This window comes from Eleutherodactylus coqui, chromosome 7, assembly GCF_035609145.1.
Source record: "Eleutherodactylus coqui strain aEleCoq1 chromosome 7, aEleCoq1.hap1, whole genome shotgun sequence".
Lineage (NCBI taxonomy): Eukaryota > Metazoa > Chordata > Amphibia > Anura > Eleutherodactylidae > Eleutherodactylus > Eleutherodactylus coqui.
The window spans coordinates 127783970-127806850 of NC_089843.1; the positions used below are offsets into that span (position 1 = coordinate 127783970).

A 22881-nucleotide genomic window follows, 5' to 3' on the forward strand; every position below is an offset into this window, starting at 1 on the left:
TGCAGCATCGTGATCATGAAAGATTGGACTATTCAGACATTTGTTAGGAATCTCTTTCAAACAATAGAAATGGGTCTAACAAATTCTCATCCTTTCCTGCTGATAACTATCTACCAAAAAGTAGGCGAGAAAACAGGAAGGGGGGGGGGGGGGGAGGGAATGCTATCTTGGACCTAATTCTTACCAATGGGGAGAAAATGGTTGAGGAAGTAAGGGTGCCTGGGACCTTAGGAGGCAGTGATCATGATAGCATTGAATGTTGGATAGCAAGAGGAGGAAGACCTGTAAGGACTCAAGATTGAATTTCAGAAAGGCAGATTTTAATGAACTCAGGAAGAGGGTAGGAAAGGTCCAATGGATGGATGTTCTTAAGCACAGAAATGTCCAAGAAGGATGGTAAATTTTTATGAAATGCGATTTTTGTAGCACAATCTTTAACAATCCCTCAAAGAAAAAGAATGGAAAGCATTTAAAAAGACCAGGATGAATGAACACAGAACTTAATTTATACAAAGGGGAAAAAAAGAAATGTTTATCAAATGGAAAGAATGGAGAAATATCTAAAGAAGCATATTGGAATAGCTAAAGCTAATAATAAATGATCTGTCTGTGATGATTTAGTGATCCTGCATTGAGCAGGGGGTTGGACCCGATAACCCCGGTGGTCCATTCCAACTCTTGGATTCTGTGATCTAGGTTGCAGAGTTCTCATTTCCCAATGAAATACTAAGTTCTTCCTTTTGATGCAGTGGCAGAAATTGTTCTTCCTTGGTGCTCATTGCCTTGTTCCCAATGGCACAGTTGCTTGGTGTCCAACTTCTTCTTATAGTATTCAAAAGCAGGTGCATAACAGTTTTTCAGTCAACTGAGCTAGACACTCAGTTCAGAGGCATAACTTGAAGCTCCTGACCCCAAAAGCAATATCTGTAACGGCCCTCAACTACCTTGTGCCATTTATTATACTGTTGTCTTCTTATGTGGCAGGATAGCAAACTTTATTTCATATATTTTGTTTTGTAATTGTTTTAATGGTCATAGACTATAAAGGAGTAATGTTTGTAACTTCTATTGTTTTCTAGGTTATTTGTTGCTACTCTACACATTTTCAGCATAAGAACCGTTTCTAGCTAAGTGAACAAATGTGCTATTTATATATAGAAGCCAACTGTATTTTACAGATGGGTTTTCCCTATAAAGCCTTTCATGCTGAGTAAGCCCTGAGTTTGATAAAACAAGTATGGCATACTATTATGTAGCATTTTAATAATGCATACGAACATTCCTGTGTGCGCACATAGACTTGTTTGAGGGTTGACATACAGTATATAATTTGACTTGATCATCTGCTTTCCTGCGGCAAACAAGGGCAAGGAGTTTTCATTGTGTTGTCTACTTTGCACAAACAGACTTAGAGCGGTTTTCCCACCTCAGACCTCTGACTTTCTAATGGGTTCTTGCAGAAGCCATTAACAATGAAGTTCACATACTTTTATACTTTTTCTTCCTACACTGTGGACTATTAAATACACGAATGGTACAATTGTTTGTGTGTTGTTAGTTTAGTTTTAGATTGTGTTTGTCTATAATTGTACCTTTTTAGATAACAATCAAATCAGATTTTATTAGTAATCAATGCAGAAATCCATATAATTCTGAAGGGTTTACTTACTTTCTTGTGACTATACATACAGTTAAATGATAAGACTCTAGCAGCCAGGAGCCGCCACCAGAGAGGACCTTGGAGTTCACTATATACATGAGACTCAATAATAAAGCAGTGTATAGCAAGCTACTGAGCTCCCTCTCTGGAGTTTTGTATCGTATTATATCCAACCACTATAAAGATATATTTAAAAATTACACATAAATAAAATAATCATAAAGGTATCCGCGCCAAGACATCAATTACCCCCGCACTGCAGCTGAATTATAGCTTCTACCTAGCCATTAACATGTGAAAAACTGATCACAACTTAGAATCTATTACGGCAATTCAGTGCGTACACAGGTGAAAGAAGCAAGTAGTAATCAACCGTAACACTGATAGTCCAAAACTTAGGAGAAGAGAATAAATGCCACATTCAAGATGCATAAGTGTCCATTAGAACGGTGCCATAGTAGCGTAAAAGCACAAAAAGGTGCCCCGAGCTGGTAAAATAGTAGTAAAAGTAATTATGGGAGAGCTAAAGAGTAGAGGGGAAATTCAAAGCAATAGTAACAATATATAGTATCTTATCAGTGATGAAGTGAAAACCCATATGGGATGTGCTGTTCATACGCGAGGGCGACCAGCGCCAGGCAAAAGTCTCCTGCTATATAGAAAGTCTACCTAAACTGCATAATAGAAGTCAGCATGACTAATATTGTGCGAGCCGCTCTGGCCGGTAGCATCTAACTCGCGTGTGTAGCTGCTCTGTGATGTCACCAGCCTCTGTATTACGGACATGCAAGTTAGACGCTACCAAGTGGTGCGGGTTTTTCCACTGCAGAGAATCCACAGCCAATCCACCCTGTGTGAACACACCCTGAAGGTGGAGAATATTAAAACGTATTTCAAAATGCGATTGTTAGCATTGAGAGCTTAGCATGTACTGGACTTATTTTCCATGTGCTTTAAAGTCATTTTCTGGTAATACACCTGGATAACCTACAACCTTTTAAATGAAAAATATTTTCTCAAGGATCACTGGAAATCTAGGGTTTGATGATAATGGGTTGGTAATGACGAAACGCATTCCACTGCAGTTCATTCTGGTAATGTTCACATCTACGGGTCCTTTTACATGGCATGACTACTGGGCACTGCAGTGCCCGGCAGTCGTGGCAGCGATATAATCGCTCCTTGGATGGAGGCATAGCGCGCCGGAGAGCTCTTTTGGGTCGCCCGACTTCATTCACAGTAAGCAGACAGCCGTTCATAGATGCCTGCAGAAACTGAATGCCGAATGAATTATCGTTTGGCGTTCGGCCGCTGCCGCCATTTACACTGAACAGTTGTCTTTCAGATTGCAGCGAGAAGCTGAATGATCAGCATTTAGTGTAAAAGGGCCCTAAGGTTGCTTTCACACAGACCGGAATTTGGCTGCAACTGAATATGCAGGAATCGGCACCAAATCCCATATGCCTAAATGCAGATTTTGATACAGAATTGCCAGCAGAACTAAGCCATTTGGAATCCCGCATCAAAATCTGCATGGAAGCTTGCAGATTTTGGTGTGGAATTTTGTACATGTTGCGGCCAAATTCCGCCTGTCGGAAAAATCCCTTTATATTAGAAGCAGACCTATATGTAGCAATCCATCTTTATCTGTAAGCATATTCTATAGCAACCGGTATATTGTAGATGAACCCACTCTAGTCTATATGCCGAGCCTCCCACTCTTACCTACATCTCATCTAACCATTATGCTGCTTCTCACTGTGCATTATGGTTGTTTATCCTGCTGAAAGTAGAGAGGGATAATTGAGATAGCTGCCTGGTGAATGACTTCATTGTATGAAATGTAAATGAAACTTCTTTTTTAAATTACGATCCCTCAAACATAGATATATATATATTTCTCCGTAATCTGCACTGTATCCATCACTGTCTTTTGTTTTTCTGTACCGTGTCCAAGTTCTTGTTTCGATGTCACCACATTCCACATTTCTCATCAGTTCTGACTGCCTCATCTTTTTTAATCGTATTAATCTTGAAGTGAAGATTTACAAAGTAATGTATGTACTTCAAACGTGAAAGCATTGAGATGGAAAATAATTCTTCTTTGTGTATTTTCAGGGCAGCACAGCTATCTCTGTGCAGGAAGGAATGACTGCATTATTGACAAGATTCGGAGGAAGAATTGTCCAGCATGCAGATTACAGAAGTGTCTCCAGGCTGGGATGAATTTAGGAGGTAAGCCTTGTAGATTCTGCGTTTTGCTGGCCTGCAAGCATACAGTATGTACACATGAATGTCAGCAGACTATAGCAAATAAGTATACTCGTTTATATACTGTCGGTCTATGTCCACCACTTAAAACTCAGAAATAGCACTTTTTACTGCTGACTTCAATGGAGGCAGAAATAAAAGAAGCTTAACCCTTTCCAGTCCAATTTGATCCTGGTTTTCCTAGAGGGCTTACTCTTTTTCTGCCGTTATACAACAGCGCTATATGCTGACTAAAGCCAGTACTGCATGAGGTGACACGTTGGATGGGCTCCGACAGCAGAGAGGCTGGCAATGTACAGTAAGAGAACCCCGACGGATGTCTACCAACATCGGAGGTGTACAGCCTTAAATCATAATGTCTTCACAGGTCAGACAGTGGATTGGAAAGGGTTAAAATGTGGAATCTGTTATTAGGAGAACCCCTTTGAGCTCATAAAGACGTATTTGTAACTTTGCAAACATTTGAGATGAAATGTTTGCCCTCCTGATATGTCTGTTTTAGTAAATACCATATTCTCCTTGAAATATCATTTCTAGAGCATCTTTTTTTCTTCAATTCTCTTCTTAGAACTCTGTGTTGTACTGTCCCTCTGTTGTTCCTCCTGGAAATTATGAATAAATTGCCCCTACCAGCACTGATTTTTATAGTGCTAGATTATGTCTCGTTCACAAGGGGAATGGTAATACTCCTATTTATCTGTTATTCTCCCTAGAAATCTATAAATACGTTGGACCTGCACAGTCTGAAATTATCAGCGCTGATTAGACTCTGACAGACTATGTAGGACATGCTCCATTGGCAAGGAAAAGGCCAATGCCCAGTTGACAATTTATTCATACATTTCTAGAAGGAGTAACAGAGGGAAAAAGATAGCAGAATTGTCAATTCATATGGAGTACCAGTATTTACCATTACAGACCTGTTAGGAGAGCTGTTGCACTACGTTCCAATTAAGAAATCGTATAGACTAAAACTTGACCCAGTGCGGCTTCCATTATTTTTTTGTCTTGGCATGTTAATCTGTTTAGCGATCTGCCTCAGGGCTCTCTGGTCTGAAATCTTTTTCTGCACCCTCTGATTTGGTGACCTTTAAGTGTACTTGGCATCAGATACCGTGTCTATGTAGATGAGATATACTTTATATGTTCACACCCTTCTATACTCTTAGATGTGTCCTGTTGACTCATAGGGATTTCAAAACGTGGCAAAGACACCTTAAATTAAAATGTCATAAACTAATCTGATCTTCATCATGCCAAGTAAAACTCTTTAAAGTTATTTTCATTTCACTTTTCATAGAAATGAATAAATACACACAGACTTAAATCACTGCTGTCCAGGATATAGGTGAACAGAGTTGTAGCTAGGCTCTGCATCACCTGGGGCAAAGATCTAGTTTGATACCCTAGCCTTGTACCTAATTATACCAGCCAAGGCAAGAAGACTTGTTGCACCCTCCCAGCACCCTCCTCTCCTAGCTTACACCCCTGTATATGAGGTCACACCCATAAAAATTCACTTTAGAATCACTGAGATGGAATGGTAGAGTTAAAGTTGTCATTTAAGGCCCATTTCATGTGTGCTGGGGTTGTGTTCGGAGCTTCCAATGCAGCTATGGCACGAAATACCGGCGTGAAAATTTTGTCCAGACCCCATTATAATGAACGGGATTCATCTCCTGTTGTTCAGCATGTATTGGACATGGCAGTTTGGTATTTTTATTGTTTAATTCCAAGGACGGAACTGAACAATGGAAATCACACCTGGCCCCTTATGTAGGTGTGATTGAGGCTTGACCCTTCGGCAGTGAATTGTAATGAGTCTGACAATAATATGAAGGTTTACCTCCGTCCTAGGTGAAATGACCCATATCCTCATATGATGCGCCAGGTTGCAGGTCCTGCCCTGCTATGCCATTATATTATCATTCCAGCCAGCAAAACCGGAGCTTCCTGATACCTCCTGTATGGCTGAACTGTGTATAATTTGTTTTTCTTACCCTGCATTGTTCTACATCGGGTTTACCGAAAACGACAGTGCCTTTTATTAACTTCGATAACAGTGTAACATATTATTAGTTTTAGTTTTTGCTTGATGCAGAATTATACTTTTCGGTTGATTCATGCTGTGTCCATGATTAAATAAATGTCTGTTGCTATTAGATAATAATTAATTCTTGCAACTAAGTGATCCATGTCCTTAAAAGTTCTTCTGTAATTGTCAAATTTACTAATGATTGGTAATAACTATTTAAATGGCATTTGAAAGCAGTAAATTGAGCTCAGTTGTGGAAGCTTTACAAATTATGTATTTTTCTGTGGTTCCCAGAAATGAAGAATTTTCACATTAAATTACTAGTCAGTTGTACCTTAGTAGTGGGCAATTAGGGAGGTCTTGATAATGTCAATATAAGAATGAACACAGGAACTGCTCTTTACATCTTGTCATTGAAGTAGCCAGTCATGCACAGACATTATTTAGTATCATGATAGTAGACAAATTTTCAGTTTGTAGATTGATATTTCATATACCCATGGTGGCCACCGTGTGGCTTGGGTGCAATGTGTGACTTGTTGGCCTCATTCTTGCACCTGGTGAGTACCCACCCCTTGCCAAACAAGTGTCCATAATTTAGTGACACTGCTTTGTTTTCCTGGCAGTGCCCTATAAGCCATTTTCCATCCAATTTGTTTGACCTCTAACTGCAAAGATCGGAGCTGGTGGAGATAGCTGGAGTTAAATGGCTGCTCATTGGGCGTAAAGAGCAGCACTGTGACAGGGATAAATGTAATGTAATATAGGAGTACTATGGCTAGCCTATTTCTATGGACACCATTCTGGATGTTGTATTCTGCTGGCAGCTATGCTTTACATCTGTATAGACACTGTTGTAGAAGCCCCTACTCTATGGGGGCTAGTGTAGATTAGGCTTTCTTATTGATAACTGCAGCGAGCACAATAATCTGGGTAACTGTGCAGTTGGTGCAATATGGGCAAACTTTTGTTAATAGTATTACTTGACTGTTATCTTTTGGCGATACTATACAGGGGTGAGGAATAGCTGCTGTTATAGGTACTATGTGACTACAGTAGAGACTGTCTTTTTTGAAGACTACTATGTAGAATAGTTCAATGGTCTCATTTCAGTCACTAGGTCTAGTTGCTTAAGGCGCTTTTAGATGGGCCAATGATATGGAACAAATGTTCGTTCATCCAATTATTGCCCCGTGTAAAATTGCCTGCTGTCAGCTGACAAACAAGCAAACTCTCGTTTGTTGGGTGATCACATCTTTTATGTGGCACCAAAAATAATTGTTGGCTGTAGCACTTCTCCCTGTGTATACAGGAGATGTGATGCTGACAATGATAAAATTGTATAGGGGGAGGACAATTGTTCATCTCCCATAAAGTCTGCATCAGACTGTAAGTTGGCCCTTTACGCGAGTGCCAATGTTCTCACTCGGCACTCATCATCTTTGGCAAACCGAGCCGTGTGCAAGAGAACACTGGATTATTTGAGGTTATAATCTGGCTCAGTACTGGAGCTAGGGGAATAGAGTGTGGGGATAGGATGGGGTTTACATCTGAAAATGTATCAATGTATTTACTTATTTGGTCTAAGAGGGTTGACGACCATGACCATAATCCACAACATTCATAATTGTGTGTTTTTTCTTGTCAAGAGATTTCCTCCCTTGGTGACAAAATTATTATTTCCTACGGGAAAAACGTATTTGTTCCAAGTAAAGAGTTTAGCTATCTAAATCGCCACCAGATTATCATCTCACTGCACCCCAGCTGTACACTTGGCTCAACAACAATGCTAATCAGTTTTGTGCATTAGAACACAACAACACAGGTATCAATACATAAACTCCCATGTACTTTATTCAGGAGAGTTATGTGTTCAATCATTCAGAGTCCATACTGCCTTAATTCAGTGTCCTATTGATGGTGACCAATGACGAGTGACTATGTATGCAGCCCCTAATAACAATGTGGCAAATGGTACTGTGAAATTAATACAGTACTGCAGTATTTCATAACTAGGCTTCCCAGGAAACCATATGGTTCTTGAGCCCTGATCAGGGGTTCCGCACAACACAGGAGCAACAAGACCTGTCACTTTTATAATAGAGAAGAACAACTGATGTTAGCCTGTACAAAGCATTATAACAAAGCACCCTCTGTCACCCACTGGATCCCTGTGATGGGATCACGGGGTTCTGGTGGATTGCTGTGGCACCCAGAGGCTACAGCATGGCCTGCAGGTCTGCCAACTATAGTGGCCTATGGGGCTCTGCTTCTGGCTGAGAGTTTTAGACCAATGTACACTCATTGTCATAAAAGAATCAAGCACCTAGAAGGAGTTGTAAGAATGGAATAAAATTTTCTATGTGTGATTGTAATGTATATATTAGTAAGTGATTACAATATCGGAGCAAAAAGATAATTTATTGCAGAAAACTGAGCACTTGAAGGGAGGCTCTAGGACCCCATTGTACCACCTCTAGCTTGGATGCAAGATATAATATGAGTGGGCAGGGAGGCTCTAGTACCCTGTTGTACCGCCTATAGCGTGGATCTAAGATGTGATATGGGCAGGCATGGCGACTCTAGAACCCTGTTGTACCGCCTCTAGCTTGGATGCAAGATGTGATACGGAGGGGCACAGAGGTTCTAGTATCCTGTTGTACCACCTCTAGGCTGGATGCAAGATGTGATACGGGGGGGCACAGAGGTTCTAGTATCCTGTTGTACCACCTCTAGGCTGGATGCAAGATGTGATACGGGGGGGCATAGAGGCTATAGTACCCTGTTGTACTGCCTCTAGTTTGGATATGATATGTGATACGGGCAGGCATGGAGGCTCTAGTACCCTGTTGTACCACCTCTAGCTTAAATGCAAGATGTGATATGGGGGGCATGGAGGCTACTAGTACCCTGTTGTGTACCACCTCTAACTTGGATATGATATGTGTAGACATGGAGTAGTACCCTGTTGTACCGCCTCTAGCTTGGATACAAGATGTGATACGGACAGGCATGGAGGCTCTAGTACCCTGTTGTACTGTCTCTAGCTTGGATGCAAGATGTGATATGGGTGGGCATGGGGGCTTTAGTACCCTGTTGCACCACATCTAGCTTGGATGCAAGATGTGATGCGGGCGGGCATGAAAGCTGTAGTAACCTGTTCAGCCACTTCTTGTTTGCATGCAAGATGTGATACGGGCGGGCATGGAGGCATACAGGTTCCATATAGTATGCTGTGGCATATTGGTTCACATTTGCTATAACTGAGCTTCTAGATCGTGCAAACTCATAGGCTGTCGAAGTTGGAGTCCCAGATGGTTCCATACATGTTCTATTGGCGATAAATCTGACGATTGGACAATGTTGTGGAGACATTCCTGTGACTCCCTTGTTGTGTGCGGCCATGCATTTTCCTGCTAGAAAATGTCTTTCGAACTGAAGTATAGTAATAAATTATACTAATGATCAAAAGTGATGACCTTCAAGTCCTATGGTGGAACAAGTATAAAAAATATATATCAAAAAATTAAAATAAAGTCAAAACCTCACCTTATCCCTTTAAAAATTTTAAGAATGGAAAAAAAATCACAAATCTGGTTTTGAAACATTTGTATTGACCTACAGAAAAAAAGGTAGTACATAATTTAACCTGCATGGTGCATGCCATGAAAAAAAAAGTACAAACATGCCAAAAATAGCTAATTTTGTATATCTCGCCTCACAAAAAAACGGAATACTGAGCAATAAAAAAGTCATATGGACCACCACGAGTGGCTTTGTGAACGGAAAACTGAAAAAAAATTATAAGATAGAAATGAAATGACGGACAAAGTTAAAAAATTGGTTAATTATTGGGGTGTAAAACTGGCCCATCATGACGGGAGTTTCCTGGCATCCGTCTATAAAGGACACTTGTGAACACCATAGTGTGGAGAGGCAGACCCTGTACTAGGCACATAGTGTATCAGTTTTGTTTGGGGTTTTCCCTTTAGGTTATCCAAGATGCCCTTTAATAAAGCATCTCATTTCTTAAAAAGGTAGAAAGATATTTCATTCCACCTTAAAAATCAGACCTTACAATGCGAACATATTTGTATAGCGTAACCTTAAAGCCCTTTGCAAAAGAGATGCCATATTTTTGCATACCGTCCACTTATTGGAGGCTTTTTTTAAAGAAAGGCTACATTTGTACAACAGTAGAAACAATAGTGTTGGCACGGCTTGAATGATCTTTGTACAATCCATAGAAGTGGATCAGTGATTCAGCCACAGTCATGAAACTGTCTATTTTATTAATGAGGCAGAAACTTGAAATACATTTTCCCCCGTTCCTACTTTAATATCATATCTCTTATTATCTTCTAGGAGGTCACCTTAAATGCCCTTTCCAACTCAGTCTGTGTAAGAGGAATGCTTGGGTATTAGTATGAAAGAAGACTTTCTTAAAGTATTTCACATGTTCTTTTCCCTGTCTTTCATGCGATTTGTGGCTTTTTTAGACCGATTAAACAGGAATTCCTGTAGATAATAAATAAATAACATAATGTGAAGATGAATACCTCAGTGGATCTAATTAAATTAGTATAATTTATTTTACAGCGTACTTTGCTGCGTTTTGCAGATTTAAGTTTTGGAAAGTTTTAATGTGTTTCAGCAAATGCTCAGAGCTGAACATCAGAAAGGGAAAAAAGAACATCTGAAGTGTTTTTTTTTTCTTTTCTCTTTTTTTCAAGAAGCATGCACATTCAATTTGCAACTTCTAATTGGTGATTGCGCCATATTTCCCTGTAGTGATTGGTAGTGTTAATGCTTATACTGTCAGGGAATGTGCAATTACCTTTTAGAAGATGTAAACATTTCCATGTTGAATTTTGTATCTATGAATCACTTGATAAAAGCTTTTCTTGCCAAGGTACGTTAACCTCTATATTCCTGTGGCAGTAAATATGACTTGGTTAGAAACAATAGTTATTAGTTCTTTTGTTCTGTATATTCAAGAGGAAAGAAGGTAGCTGATGTAGGCAGTATCAGTGCTGTTAATACATCAACCAGTATGCTATTAATTAATTCTGGGCTGGCCATATCATATGTTGAAACTATAACTCTTTGTAAGGACAAATGCACACAGGCGGAAATTCCGTAGCGAGATTCCGCGTGGAATTTCCGCTGTTGCACGCTGCCATAGGATTGCAGTGGTTTATGCAATCCTATGCAGATAGCTGCGATTTTGATCGCGCAAAACTCACACGATAACAAAATCGCGTCATGTCCTATTTCAGTGCGAGCCTCACTGCGCATGTGCGGCTGTGCGCCAGCCAACACATCCACAGAGCGAAGATGCCGGACAGGTAAGCCAGAGGTCACTGCAGGGGCACGGATCGCATCCCGCTGCGAGAATCTCGCAGTCGGAACCCGAATTGGTCATCTGCATTCGGCCTAAAACTGGTAATTGAGAGCCTCAAAATGTCAACCAAAAAGTAATGTAACACGAAGAATAAAGTAAATTAAGCAGATAACTAATAAGCAAATCTTTGCATAGAACAATCAGAAAGAGCTGCTGGAAGCTGGAAATCACTTTCTATACTGAGGACAGGAACTTCTTTATCTTTAATTGTTCCGTTGACATAGCCGTATGAGGGCTTGTTTTTTGCAGGACACGTTTTATTTTTTAATGGCATCATTTTTGGGTACATATAATGTACTGTATAATTTTTAGGAATTTGTTTTACGAGGATTGGGGAAAAAAATGAAATTTTGCCATTTGTTTTTTGGATTTGATGTTTTCCCCCAATTTGGATTTCACCGTAAAAATGAAATCCAAGAAACAAATGGCAAATTTTCATTTTTACAGTGTTCAGTGTGCAAAATAAATAATGTGATAACATTATCCCCTGGGTCAGAACGATTCTGGCGATACCAAGTTTATACAGTGTTTTTTATGTCTTGCTATTCTTGTACACCAAAAACACTTTTTTTTAAAGATTTGCTTTTGTGTCGCCATATTCCAAGAGCCATAGTATTTTTTATTTTTCCATCGACAGAGCTCTATAAAGGCTTGATTTTTGTGAAATCAACTGTAGTCGTCATTTATGTAATTTTTGGGAACATTTAACATTTTGATTGCTTTTATTCCATTTTTTTCTAGAGACCAGGTTACCAAAATCTGCAATTTTTTGCATGTTTTTTTATTTTCAACAGCGAGAGAGGGTGTCCCACTCCCTCTGTCAGCACTTTACATGCTGCTGTCATGCTGTACGTGATATATGAAGAGTAAGGGCGAGCACCCACTGGCGATTGCGTTTTCCACGGGAAAAAAACGCAGCGTTTTCGCCACGTTTCCCGCGATTTTTCCACGAGTTTTTCGCGGCGTTTTCGCGGCTTTTCCGTTAATTTCCATTGAGAAAAATAAGGACACATATGCAACTGACAGTTCCTATGTTAAAAACGCAAACGCAACGCAAAAAAAACGCCAGTGGACAGGAACACATGTTATCTCTATGCCTGTGCAGGAAAAACGCAAAACGCAGGTAAAAAAACGCCAGTGGGTGCTCGCCCTTAAACAGCGGGGATCCATGGTTTCTTCAGTCCATGCTGTTAGAACAGATGCCAGGATGTTATCCGGCAGCCAAGCACCCTCTCCTCTTGGCACTGGAGACCTGATACAGCGCTGTTAAAAGATGGCGCCTCAGAACAAAGCTTCATAATGGGCACCATCAAGACGTATTGGCGGTTGCTTAGTGGTTGACATTCACTGTGGTAAAAATGTTTGAGTGACTCTTAAAGAACCACATGCAGGGGTATGTGGCAGGAAATAGTATCATAAGTCAGAGCCCGCATCATTCTACAAAAGATCATAATTGTCAAACCAGCCTAATTTGTTCATATGAAGAGGTGAGTAGAAGCCTGGACAGAGGGGCGGCTGTAGATGAGCTGTTTTGGGGCTTTGCAGAGTGGTTGGCACTGTTTCTAGACACCTAATGAATAAATTAAAGTGTTTAGGTTTAGAAATTATAATATGTAATCTGATTGAAAATTGGCTCAAGGACCATATCCAGAGAGTTGGGGTCAATGATTCCTGCTCGGATTGTTGCCGTTTATAAGTGGCATAAGGTTCACTGCTGGGTCCTTTCCTATTTAACTTACTTATTAATGATCTAAAAGATGGATTATTAGCACTGCTTCTTTAATTACAGTCTGTGGAAGATGTTCACAAGTTACAAGCAGACTTTGACTTATTGAGTGTTTCGGCATCTACTTGGCAAATGAGGTTTAGTGTTGATAAATGAATACTTATGTATCTGGATACTAATAATCTGCTTGTAAGATATACATGAAGCCTCTTTAAGATAAGCGTATTTCATATCTGTATTTAGTCTGTGTTTTGCAGATCGTAATATGGTGCTAATGAAAATCTATTTACATGGGCATATGAAATACACACTTATATGAAGAACGCATCACACACTAGTTTAAATTTCTTCTACAGATGTAATACGCCCCTTGAGGTCTGTGGGGACTGACTTAAAATACTGTATGTGATCAGTACCGTGGTTTCCCGAAAATAAGACAGTGCCTTTTATTAATTTTTGTTCAAAAAGGTTTAACTTTTTTACATGTATAGCTGCCTGGACACTATTTAAATTGACTTTTTAATTAACTGTTAGCAGGGCTTAATTTTGGAGTAGGGCTTATATTTCAAGCATTCTCAAAAAGCTTGAAAAATCATTTTGCATCCTCAAAAATTCTGGAAAATCATGCTATGTCTTCAGGGAAACAGGGTAGTTCATCTGTATTTGCATTCATTGGTATTATTTTCTGTTGAGCAAAAAACATCCGTTTTTGTCCAGTACAAAATAAAAGCAAAGAAAGCTAATACTGATGGAATTTCATCCGAAATGCATCCATATGAAGGACATTTACAAATACACCTGTCTGAAAGAGGTCTAGAAGTGACTCACGTTTTGTAGAGAAGGATCTGGGCGCTGGCATAACTATAGGGGATGTAGCGGATGCGGTTGCATCGGGGCCCATAAGGGCTCTCCTCTCCATATAGGGAGCCCAGTACTATGAATAAAGCATTATAGTTGGGGGCCCTGTTACAGGTTTTGCATTGGGGCCCAGAAGCTTCAAGTTACGCCTCTGGATCTGGGTGTACTGTAATTCTAGATCATAGACTAAGTATCAGAAAGCAATATCAATCAGTTGTTTTTAAGGCCAGCAGGATATTGTCATGCAATAAAAGAGGCAGGGACGTATTACAGCTCTAAAATCATTAGTACGGCCTCATCTGGGATATGCAATTTAGTCCTAGGCCAGTCCATAGAAAAAAATGCCACGGAGTTAGAAAAAGGATATAGAAGAGTATCTAAACTGATGAAGGGCATTAAAGATTAAAAGAGTTACATTTATTTAGTTCTCAGAAGAGACGTCTAAGGTGGGACATGATTGACTTGTATATAAATATCCCATACACAAAATATGGTGGACGATATTCCACGTCAAATCCCCTTGGAAGACAGGGGGCACTCCCTCTGTCTGTAGGAAAAAAATGGTTCAGTTTCTGGAGGTGAAGCTGTGGAATAGCCGATCTTAGGAGCCGGGCAGTAACAGGTGATGTCTTCAAATAAGGATTGGATGATTTATTACAGTGAAATAATATTAACGGCGTTTTCCTGGCAAATTATATTGATGAGCTATCCTCAAGATAGGTCATCAATGTTTAATTACTGGGGACCCACCACTTGGGATCCCCAGCGATCAGCTGATCGTCCGGCACAATGTCGCTGCAGCAGGGCTGGACATCGTAATTGATGTCTGTGGCAGACGCATTATAGAGGACTTTATGCTCATTGAAATCAACGAGAGTGCTGCCTCTTCATGGCCTTCTGTGTCCAATCCTGGTGTTCATTGGGAGTGAAGCCAGCGAGGGCACTTATGCAACCCATTCCCTATGATACATGTCCAGCCTACTGCACTGACAAGCAGGTCCCTGGCGATTAACTTTTGATGATCAATCCTGAGGATAGGTCATTAATATAATTTGCCTGGAAAACCCCTTTAATAATACAGAACTTTGTCCTAAAGGTTGATGCGGACTGCAATAGAGATTGGGAAGAAACATTTTTTTTTTTTTTATTTGGGGGGGTGATTGGTTCATTATTTATGGAGGCATAAATAGGGGTCCAGAGTTTTTCCACGCTACTTCTCTTCTTCCATGTCCTTTCTTATCTTTTGGTTAAATTTGATGAATATATGTCTTTTTTAACCCTACTAAGACCTCGTGCACATAGGCGGATTTGCATTGCAAATATGGAGCGGGATTCCGCCTCCGGATTTAGCAGCAAATTCAGCCCATAGCATGCTATGGAAAAACGCGATTTCCTGCACGAGTGGAAATCAATTCCGATTTTCCGCTCACGGAAAAGAAATCTCAGCATGCTGCGATTTTCGCGGAATACGCACGGCCGGCTTCCATTGAAGTCAATGGAAGCCGGCCGTGCCGCGGCCATTCTGCAATCATTATTGCGGAATGGTTGCAGGAGCCATGTCATTGCTATTGCGACGGTACGGCGTCCTCTCAATTGCGCATGCACTGGCTGGCGCAATCGCAGCACGGGAGGTACATCATCTCCATAGCGACAGCGTCGCGTCCCCTGTACTGCGCATGTGCCGCCCGGCACATTGGCAGCATAGGAGAAGACGCCGGACAGGTAAGAAGGCTTTGCACCAGGTCGAATTCCGCTGTGGGAATCCCGCATACGGGGTCCGACCCGCCCATGTGCAGGCAGCCTAATATACCTCTGCGGTTAGTCTTGGAGGACTGACTATTTTTTGTTAAGTCAGGTTGATTCAATTAAATTTAAAAAAGTAAACTCTAATTTAATTTTCTGCTAGAGAAGGTGTTCATTGGGTGTGTTAAGATGGAATTGTTAATGTCACTTTTGAAATCACTTGAGGTACAGGTTGTCTGCTGGAATGGGAATATGAAAGCTGTTGGGGATGGGTAGGGAGTTGGGTTACACAGAAGAACCATATGTCCCGTTTTGTGCCACCGGAAAGAATTACTTAAGGAAACATGTATATAAATATAGCATACTTCTAAATGGACTGAACCCTGCCACCATTCTGCAACCGGTTATTGCTGCCATATACCAGGGAAATGAATACAGGACTATTCGGCTGCTGTCCGAGTCAGAATAAACAGCAATTAAATCAAATGACTCACACTTAATGCCTTCTGTGATTTTAGTTGTTTGCTTTTCCCGTCTTTTACCCCATAAATTTCAGCTACTTATATCAATCGTGCCAGTCACAGCGCTAGCCGGGAGTTCCAACCTTCCATGCTCGATATGACAGCCATGTTTACCCTATAGATCCCGCCCCAATGCCCCCAACAGATTTGGCTTCTTCTTAATAAACAGCAAGGCCTGAGAAAGGTTGAGTAGTATGGACAAGTGTGCTTAAAACCAATGTAACGATTTCTATATGTCTACAATGTTCTTCAGTCTCTTATAATTCAGGAAAGCTATAAAAATATAGAATATCAAATGGACTCAACAATGAGACAGCAGAAAAGAAGGCTTACATTCCTAACAGGATCATTTCAGGTTTCCTAGCATTGTATAAAAACCAAACCACAGCAAGGGCAATGAAATAGTATAGAAATGGGAAAATTAGAAAACTGTATATGGCTGATTTTTTTAAACTCGTACAACTACCTCCCATATGCCTGGCTCTGTGTACAAGACTGAAGGATAGACACCATATGGTCTGTCCTGTGAAATCAACCAGGCGTAGCCCAAGGAGATAATTCCATCTGTCACAAAAATAGAAGATTGTGCTGATTCACAATGGAAGCTAGCTGGTTTTTAAGTTCATTTTATTTGCAATGTTTGGTTATAAAAAACAAAAAAATAATAAATTCAGCATAAACTATTTTCATTGCGTTCATCAAAGATAATACTACATAATTGTTCGGATATTAATCACCGTTCACAGCTCCAATGGCTATACTTTATTAGTATTTTGCCATCTGTAATGCCCAGTCTTTTATGTTCTATTTAAAGAATATGTTGGTAGTTAAAGGAGTTAGCTTGGACTAGAATAACATGGCTACTTTCTTCTAAAAACAGCACCACATCTGTCCATAGGTTGTGTGTGGTATTGCAGCCCAGCGCTATGCACTTTATGGAGCTGAGCTGCAATGTCCGATACAAGCCACGGTCAGGTGTGGTGCTGTTTGGTGGTTTTGGAGGAAAACAGTCATGTTCATATTCTGTACAACTCCTTTAAGTGAGGGCAACTAATAGTCTATGGCAGAAGGAAAGAAATGTAGCTAGATCTGAATAACCTTATATTTCCATAACTTTATTATTATGAGAATTGGGTTTATGGGATAGTCCCAAATGATGTCTTTTCTGATCAACCATAATTTCTATACTGTAAAGTTAATGTATTGAAAAACCATTGCATTGAACAGTACAATCAGTGAGGAAATCCAGGAATGTCTAGAATTTCCATATTCAAAATATGTGCAATTGAATTACCTATTTAACTTACAATATCATTTTTTTATTAGATTCACAGGTTAAAGAGCTACAATATAACCTTTATTCATAAACTCAAATCTAACTATCACTTTCCCTCAGAATTCCATACAATTTGGAGGGTATCTCTAGCCCCGTTAAATCAACGCTTTTCGCATAACCCTTCCCCCTAAAGAATGACACACTCTTCAAAATAAATGTCATAAACCAGTAATGAAGACGTATCGGTATGTTTCAGATGGATAGATGATACATTGTATAAACTGTTGGCACTTACACTTTATTTTACACAATTCTTAACTGTATGTCGGTCATTATGCAGCCAGTACATCTTAAGTAACACTGATACACTCTATATAATGTTGTCAGCTGTAAGTAGCTTCTGAATTTACACTTGTGCTCTGTTAAAGAAGTGGAAGTATTGCCTTTAGCCATGTCAGACTCCAACTATCATTCTAGTGCAAGAATAAAATAAAGCCAGTGACCTAATTGTTTGCTTTTGGCAACACTTGCACTATTTTTTTGTCAAAAATAAGCAACATAATCAATCTGAGAAGTGAGGATTTAGACAGATGAATATTAATGAAATCCTCATGACATTGAAGGCAGTTTTTTTTTCTAGCTGGCAAGATGTCGACTGATCCACATGGACTACTAATTAGGGCCGCAATTCAAAGTTATTGCAATCCGTGTTGCGCATCTCTGCATGTTTCATTTTATTCCTCTAGAAGTAATACAATCTCTGCGGTAATACATCATGGTCATGCTTACTTTTTTTCCCATGTACTCTATGAGACAAAAACTCTTGCATATCTACATTTCGTCATATGGAGGTGCACACAGAAATCGCATTCAACACAAACCAAGAATAGGTTTCTGTGAATCCTGGTTTTAATGCTGTTTTTGGCAGCCTTAACCGCTCACCGATTTTCGGGGGGGGAGGGCTTGCAATAGAAGCCCTACCCAAAAATCAGTCCCAGCTAGGCTAGATAGAGAAAAAAAGAAAGTAATACTCACCTAGCCGCTGTGGTCCGGGTCGCGGCCGCTGGTCTCTGCTGCTGATCCAGGTTTCCCCTGCACTCACAAGTCTATTGCCGTAGGTCAGGTTTGAGAACCCCGCCTCCAGCAATAGAGTGCTGTGATTGGTTGTCGGCGCTGGCTCGATGCCCAATCACAGCCCTTCATTGATTGTCTCAGCCAATTGGAGCTTGCAAACGCCCTGTGTGAAGGAGGCCTTAGTGTAATGCGTGGACTTGTTTGGTCTTCGAAGGAGATGTGTTCGGTGGTCACGTTCCCCATATTCTGGAATTTTAAATTTGCTAGGCGCCGATGGTGCCTAAAAGCCTAATGTCCAAACCAATAAAAAAACAACAGCTAGGCCTTAGGTTAGTCCTCTATCCTTAGAGAACTTTTTTTTTTTCAGAAATGGATGTTATTGTTAACACTTACTCGTATTTGATGTAACCCTTTGTAGCTTTCTGTATTTGTTTTTATATTATGTGTTGGTACAAATGATTTATTTTTATCATTGTCCGTTTCTTAGGCTGATGAAGGAATTGTTTCTGAGATGTTGCTATAGCTAGTGCCCAGCATGGGTTTAATATTTGGAACATCAGTTGTGGATTATGTATCTAAATGATTAAAATACACAATTTTGAAGTGAAATGAATTTTGTATGTGAAAATATGAATTAATATTCTTTATGTGCCAAGCAATTGAAGTCTAGATTGCTGATCCTTTTTCTTGGTTTGGTCTTACAAGGAGAGGGGGGGCATTCTTTTTGTAGCAGCTCTTTGTTCCGTCTGATTCACAGAGGTCCAGGATAAGCGACATCCCACTTTTAACTCATAATGCACTGATATGCTATTTGTAAATGGATAAATAAGAAAATCACTTTAATGTCTGATCAATAACATCACACCCGAGATTACACAGAAACACTGCTAGCACGTAGAACGAAAAAATTCCAGATCATTGTATGAATTTTGATCAACGCCTATTTTTGACTAGTAGAGGATCGATGAAATTTCCGAATGGGCAGGTATTCAACTAAAATCTTTTTTGTACTTTTCTTTTCAAATCTTTATGATCATTTGTAGTGTGTTTTATATTGCGTGACCACTATTTTACTGTACTTCCATTATTCTAAGTAAGGTAGGATATTCTCTAAATGGACAAAGCATAATTTAACATATATTAACCTAAAGTATGATTTGAGGTACTTGTGAACCATTTTCATATGAGGAGGGATGAGTAAATGTATGTGCTTCTGTGGGAGTGCTCTGCTTTTCCATTAATTGTGATGCTTTCTATAGTAATGGAAATGTTTTCATTTGGTTCCAGGACTTTCTGTGATTTTAGTCATTCTACACATTAGCAGATGAGCACAGTAGGAGTTTGATGTATCTGCTTTGTCTATATAATCGGTTCCTTGGCAACATTTTAGACCTCCATTTACAAACCGTAATATTGAAATATCATAGCAAGGCTCTTTTAAATATCTATAACATGGCAGTGGTTCTCAGGGGCAGAAGGTATTTTCATACACCAGCACTAGTACCATCTTGTCTGACCTTCAATATGGAATTCTAACTCCCTTTGACGCACACTTATTGGTCGCCAAGGTAACCGTTTCAATATTGCAGTTATTTCAATTTTTCCGTATTTAAGTGAGTTTCTGTATGTTTGAGGGAATCTATTGCATTAAGAGAGATGTGTTTTTATCTATATTATGTTTGACTAACGTAATGTTAGCAAGTACATATATCTGTGAAGATTCGTTGACTATCCTCATTAAAGTATTTAAGAGATCACAGCAACCTGTTCAGTTGGCATTGGCCTGGCAATTTAAGAAAAACTACTAGAAGGGTGATTTCACACAGGTTTATATGGCAATATTTCATGCAGTTTTTTTGAGCCAAAGCCAGAATTCACTTTAAAAGATATGGGAAATATAAAAGGACTTCTACTCCTCCATCCTGCTGGATCCACTTCTAACTTTGACTCAAATTACTACATGAAAAACCTCCACATAAACCTGCGTGTGAAACCGCCTGGAAACAATTTTGAGAGCTGGAAATTGAAAATTCTAAGTTTCTCGAATAAAATATATAAATTGGATCCCTGCACTCTGTGTAAATCTTCACAAAGCATTCTTCTTTCCTCATTTCCTGTACAAGCTACGAACACAAGGCACTCTATTGGATTCAATGGATGCCACAATACTAAGAGCTGACAATAAACACAAAAACGTAGGAGGGGGAGACAATGCTTAGTGAAGATTTACAGAATGCACAGGAGGAGACTTGAAGGATTCGTCATAGCAAAGAAGACATTGTTTAATGTATATTGTAGAATTTTTGCTATAAGTAGGAGCTACCTGCTTGTAATTTGTATCTGAGATAGGATATATACTGGCAGGGGTGTAACAATGGAGGATGCAGGGGTTGCGGCTGCACCCGGGCCCAGGAGCCTTAGGGGGCCCATAAGGCCTCTCTACTCCATATAAGGAGTCCAGTACTATGAATAAAGCATTATAGTTGGGGGCCCCGTTCCAGATTTTGCATGGGGGCCCAGAAGCTTCAAGTTACGCCTCTGTATACTGGAGTATAGGTAGCAACTGTGTGGCCTTTCTTAAATTATTTAACGAACTTTGAATACTCCTAAGTTCACGTTTATGGGACCATATCTTGCCCACTAAAGATTTACCCGTAATTTCATCACCATTATCTTAAATACCGTAAATAGGGATTCTTTATGTGAAATTTGAAATATTTTCCAGTAGTTAAATAAGCAAAAAGCAGAAAGAATTCCTCTATAGTTGCCACCTTTGTGGACTTAAACATTAGTCGGTTGATGAAAAAAAAGCCTACTACATCAAAGGAGACAGGTCATTAGATCTTTACCCTATTTGATTTGCTTTGTATGCAGTGCATTATGCGGAGAAGAGAGCAATGGGTATTGATTGTATTTTTGTTTTCTAGGCATGGGGAGGATTCCACTGCAATTTATGCTTGTAAGTGGCATATTTTAATAGGGGATCAACAAGCTAGCTTGACCAGGGTCAAAGGTCTTGTCCTAGGAGAAAGTCAAGTATCTGTTACAGTTGACTAAAGCCAACCATACATTTAAGATAAAGATTTGGTGCAATGCAGCCGATCGATTGTTTGTGGGGTTGTCTATATGAATGATCTCACCAGCAATATAGTAGATCAATGTCGACAAGCGGGAAGTTAGTTTAAAAAAAAAAACACTCTACCTGGGGATTACACAAAGTGACAAATAATTGGCTGGATTTTGATGATATTGCCATATACAAGATTTTCTAACATGGCAATCACATTTTTGGCAGTCCATCCTTAATGATCCTTTACACTAATTCCTTAACCAATGGACAATGAAAATGGCCAAACTTGGCTTGTATGGGCAGCTTTATGGAGTGTATGTGGAGTTTCATCGACAAGTACCCATAAATGCCTATGGTTAAATGTTTAAAACACTTCCCAAAGTACAACGAATGAATTGGAAAATTTCATGTCGGTCCAGGGCTAAACAGTTTTTCAGGTTCTACCATTGATTGACTAGAACACTGGAGTTCTAATATAAACATAGTAATGACTAGGAGATACTGTATGATTTCAGTTTGCTGGCTTTGTCCAGACATGGTTAGAGATAATGAAAATATCACAATGGAGAGAGGTGATATAAATCATAGAGGTGTCTGTTACATATAGGACTATGGGGAATGTAAGGCAAGAATGGCTTGGATTACGCCAACAGCGGGGCACATGTTTATTTCCATTTCCATTTAATAGCAGGGTTTTCTTTCAGCCATGAGGTTCTGTTCTGCACATGTAGTTTGAAAACAAACTTCAACTTTGCCTCTTCTTTAACTACAACATTCCTTTTCTGGATCTCCGGGGGGGGTTTTGGGCTCAACAAGTTAATGACAAATTGTGAACGTCCATTAGTAACATTTAGCAGATGAAAATCTGTCCTGGGGATTTGATAACAATGATACATGGCTTGTTACAAACAAGAGAGAGGCCTGATGTACCGGCCCCTCGCATGACCAGGTCAGGTGAAGAAGATAAATGGCTGTAAAAAGATATCATGAAAACTATGAAAAGTATCAGAAATTGTGCATTCTCATAAAATAAAGACTCTTTATTTGCTGAAACCAAAATCTCGTATCTACAAGATTACTTGGTTTCGCTCACTGAGAACAATCACACTTATGCCTTTAACAGGTACATTTTAACACCAATGTCTCAGTGGTCCAACTTATATCCCACATCATACTTCTCATGCAAACTCCTAATTAGATGAGAAATAGGGTCTTGCTAGTGGAAATGGTAGTCGAACAGTGC

The 22881-nt window shown here is 39.7% G+C and overlaps 1 protein-coding gene across 2 annotated transcripts in view; it reads left to right on the plus strand.

The window, feature by feature from the left end:
* NR3C2 (nuclear receptor subfamily 3 group C member 2) overlaps positions 1–22881 on the plus strand; it is a 296242-nt gene that overhangs the window by 222965 nt on the left and 50396 nt on the right. For both annotated transcript variants that reach the window (XM_066573661.1, XM_066573662.1), the window contains exon 4: positions 3779–3895. In XM_066573661.1, the coding sequence (XP_066429758.1) occupies positions 3779–3895 (117 nt within the window). The remainder of the gene's footprint in view (positions 1–3778; positions 3896–22881) is intronic.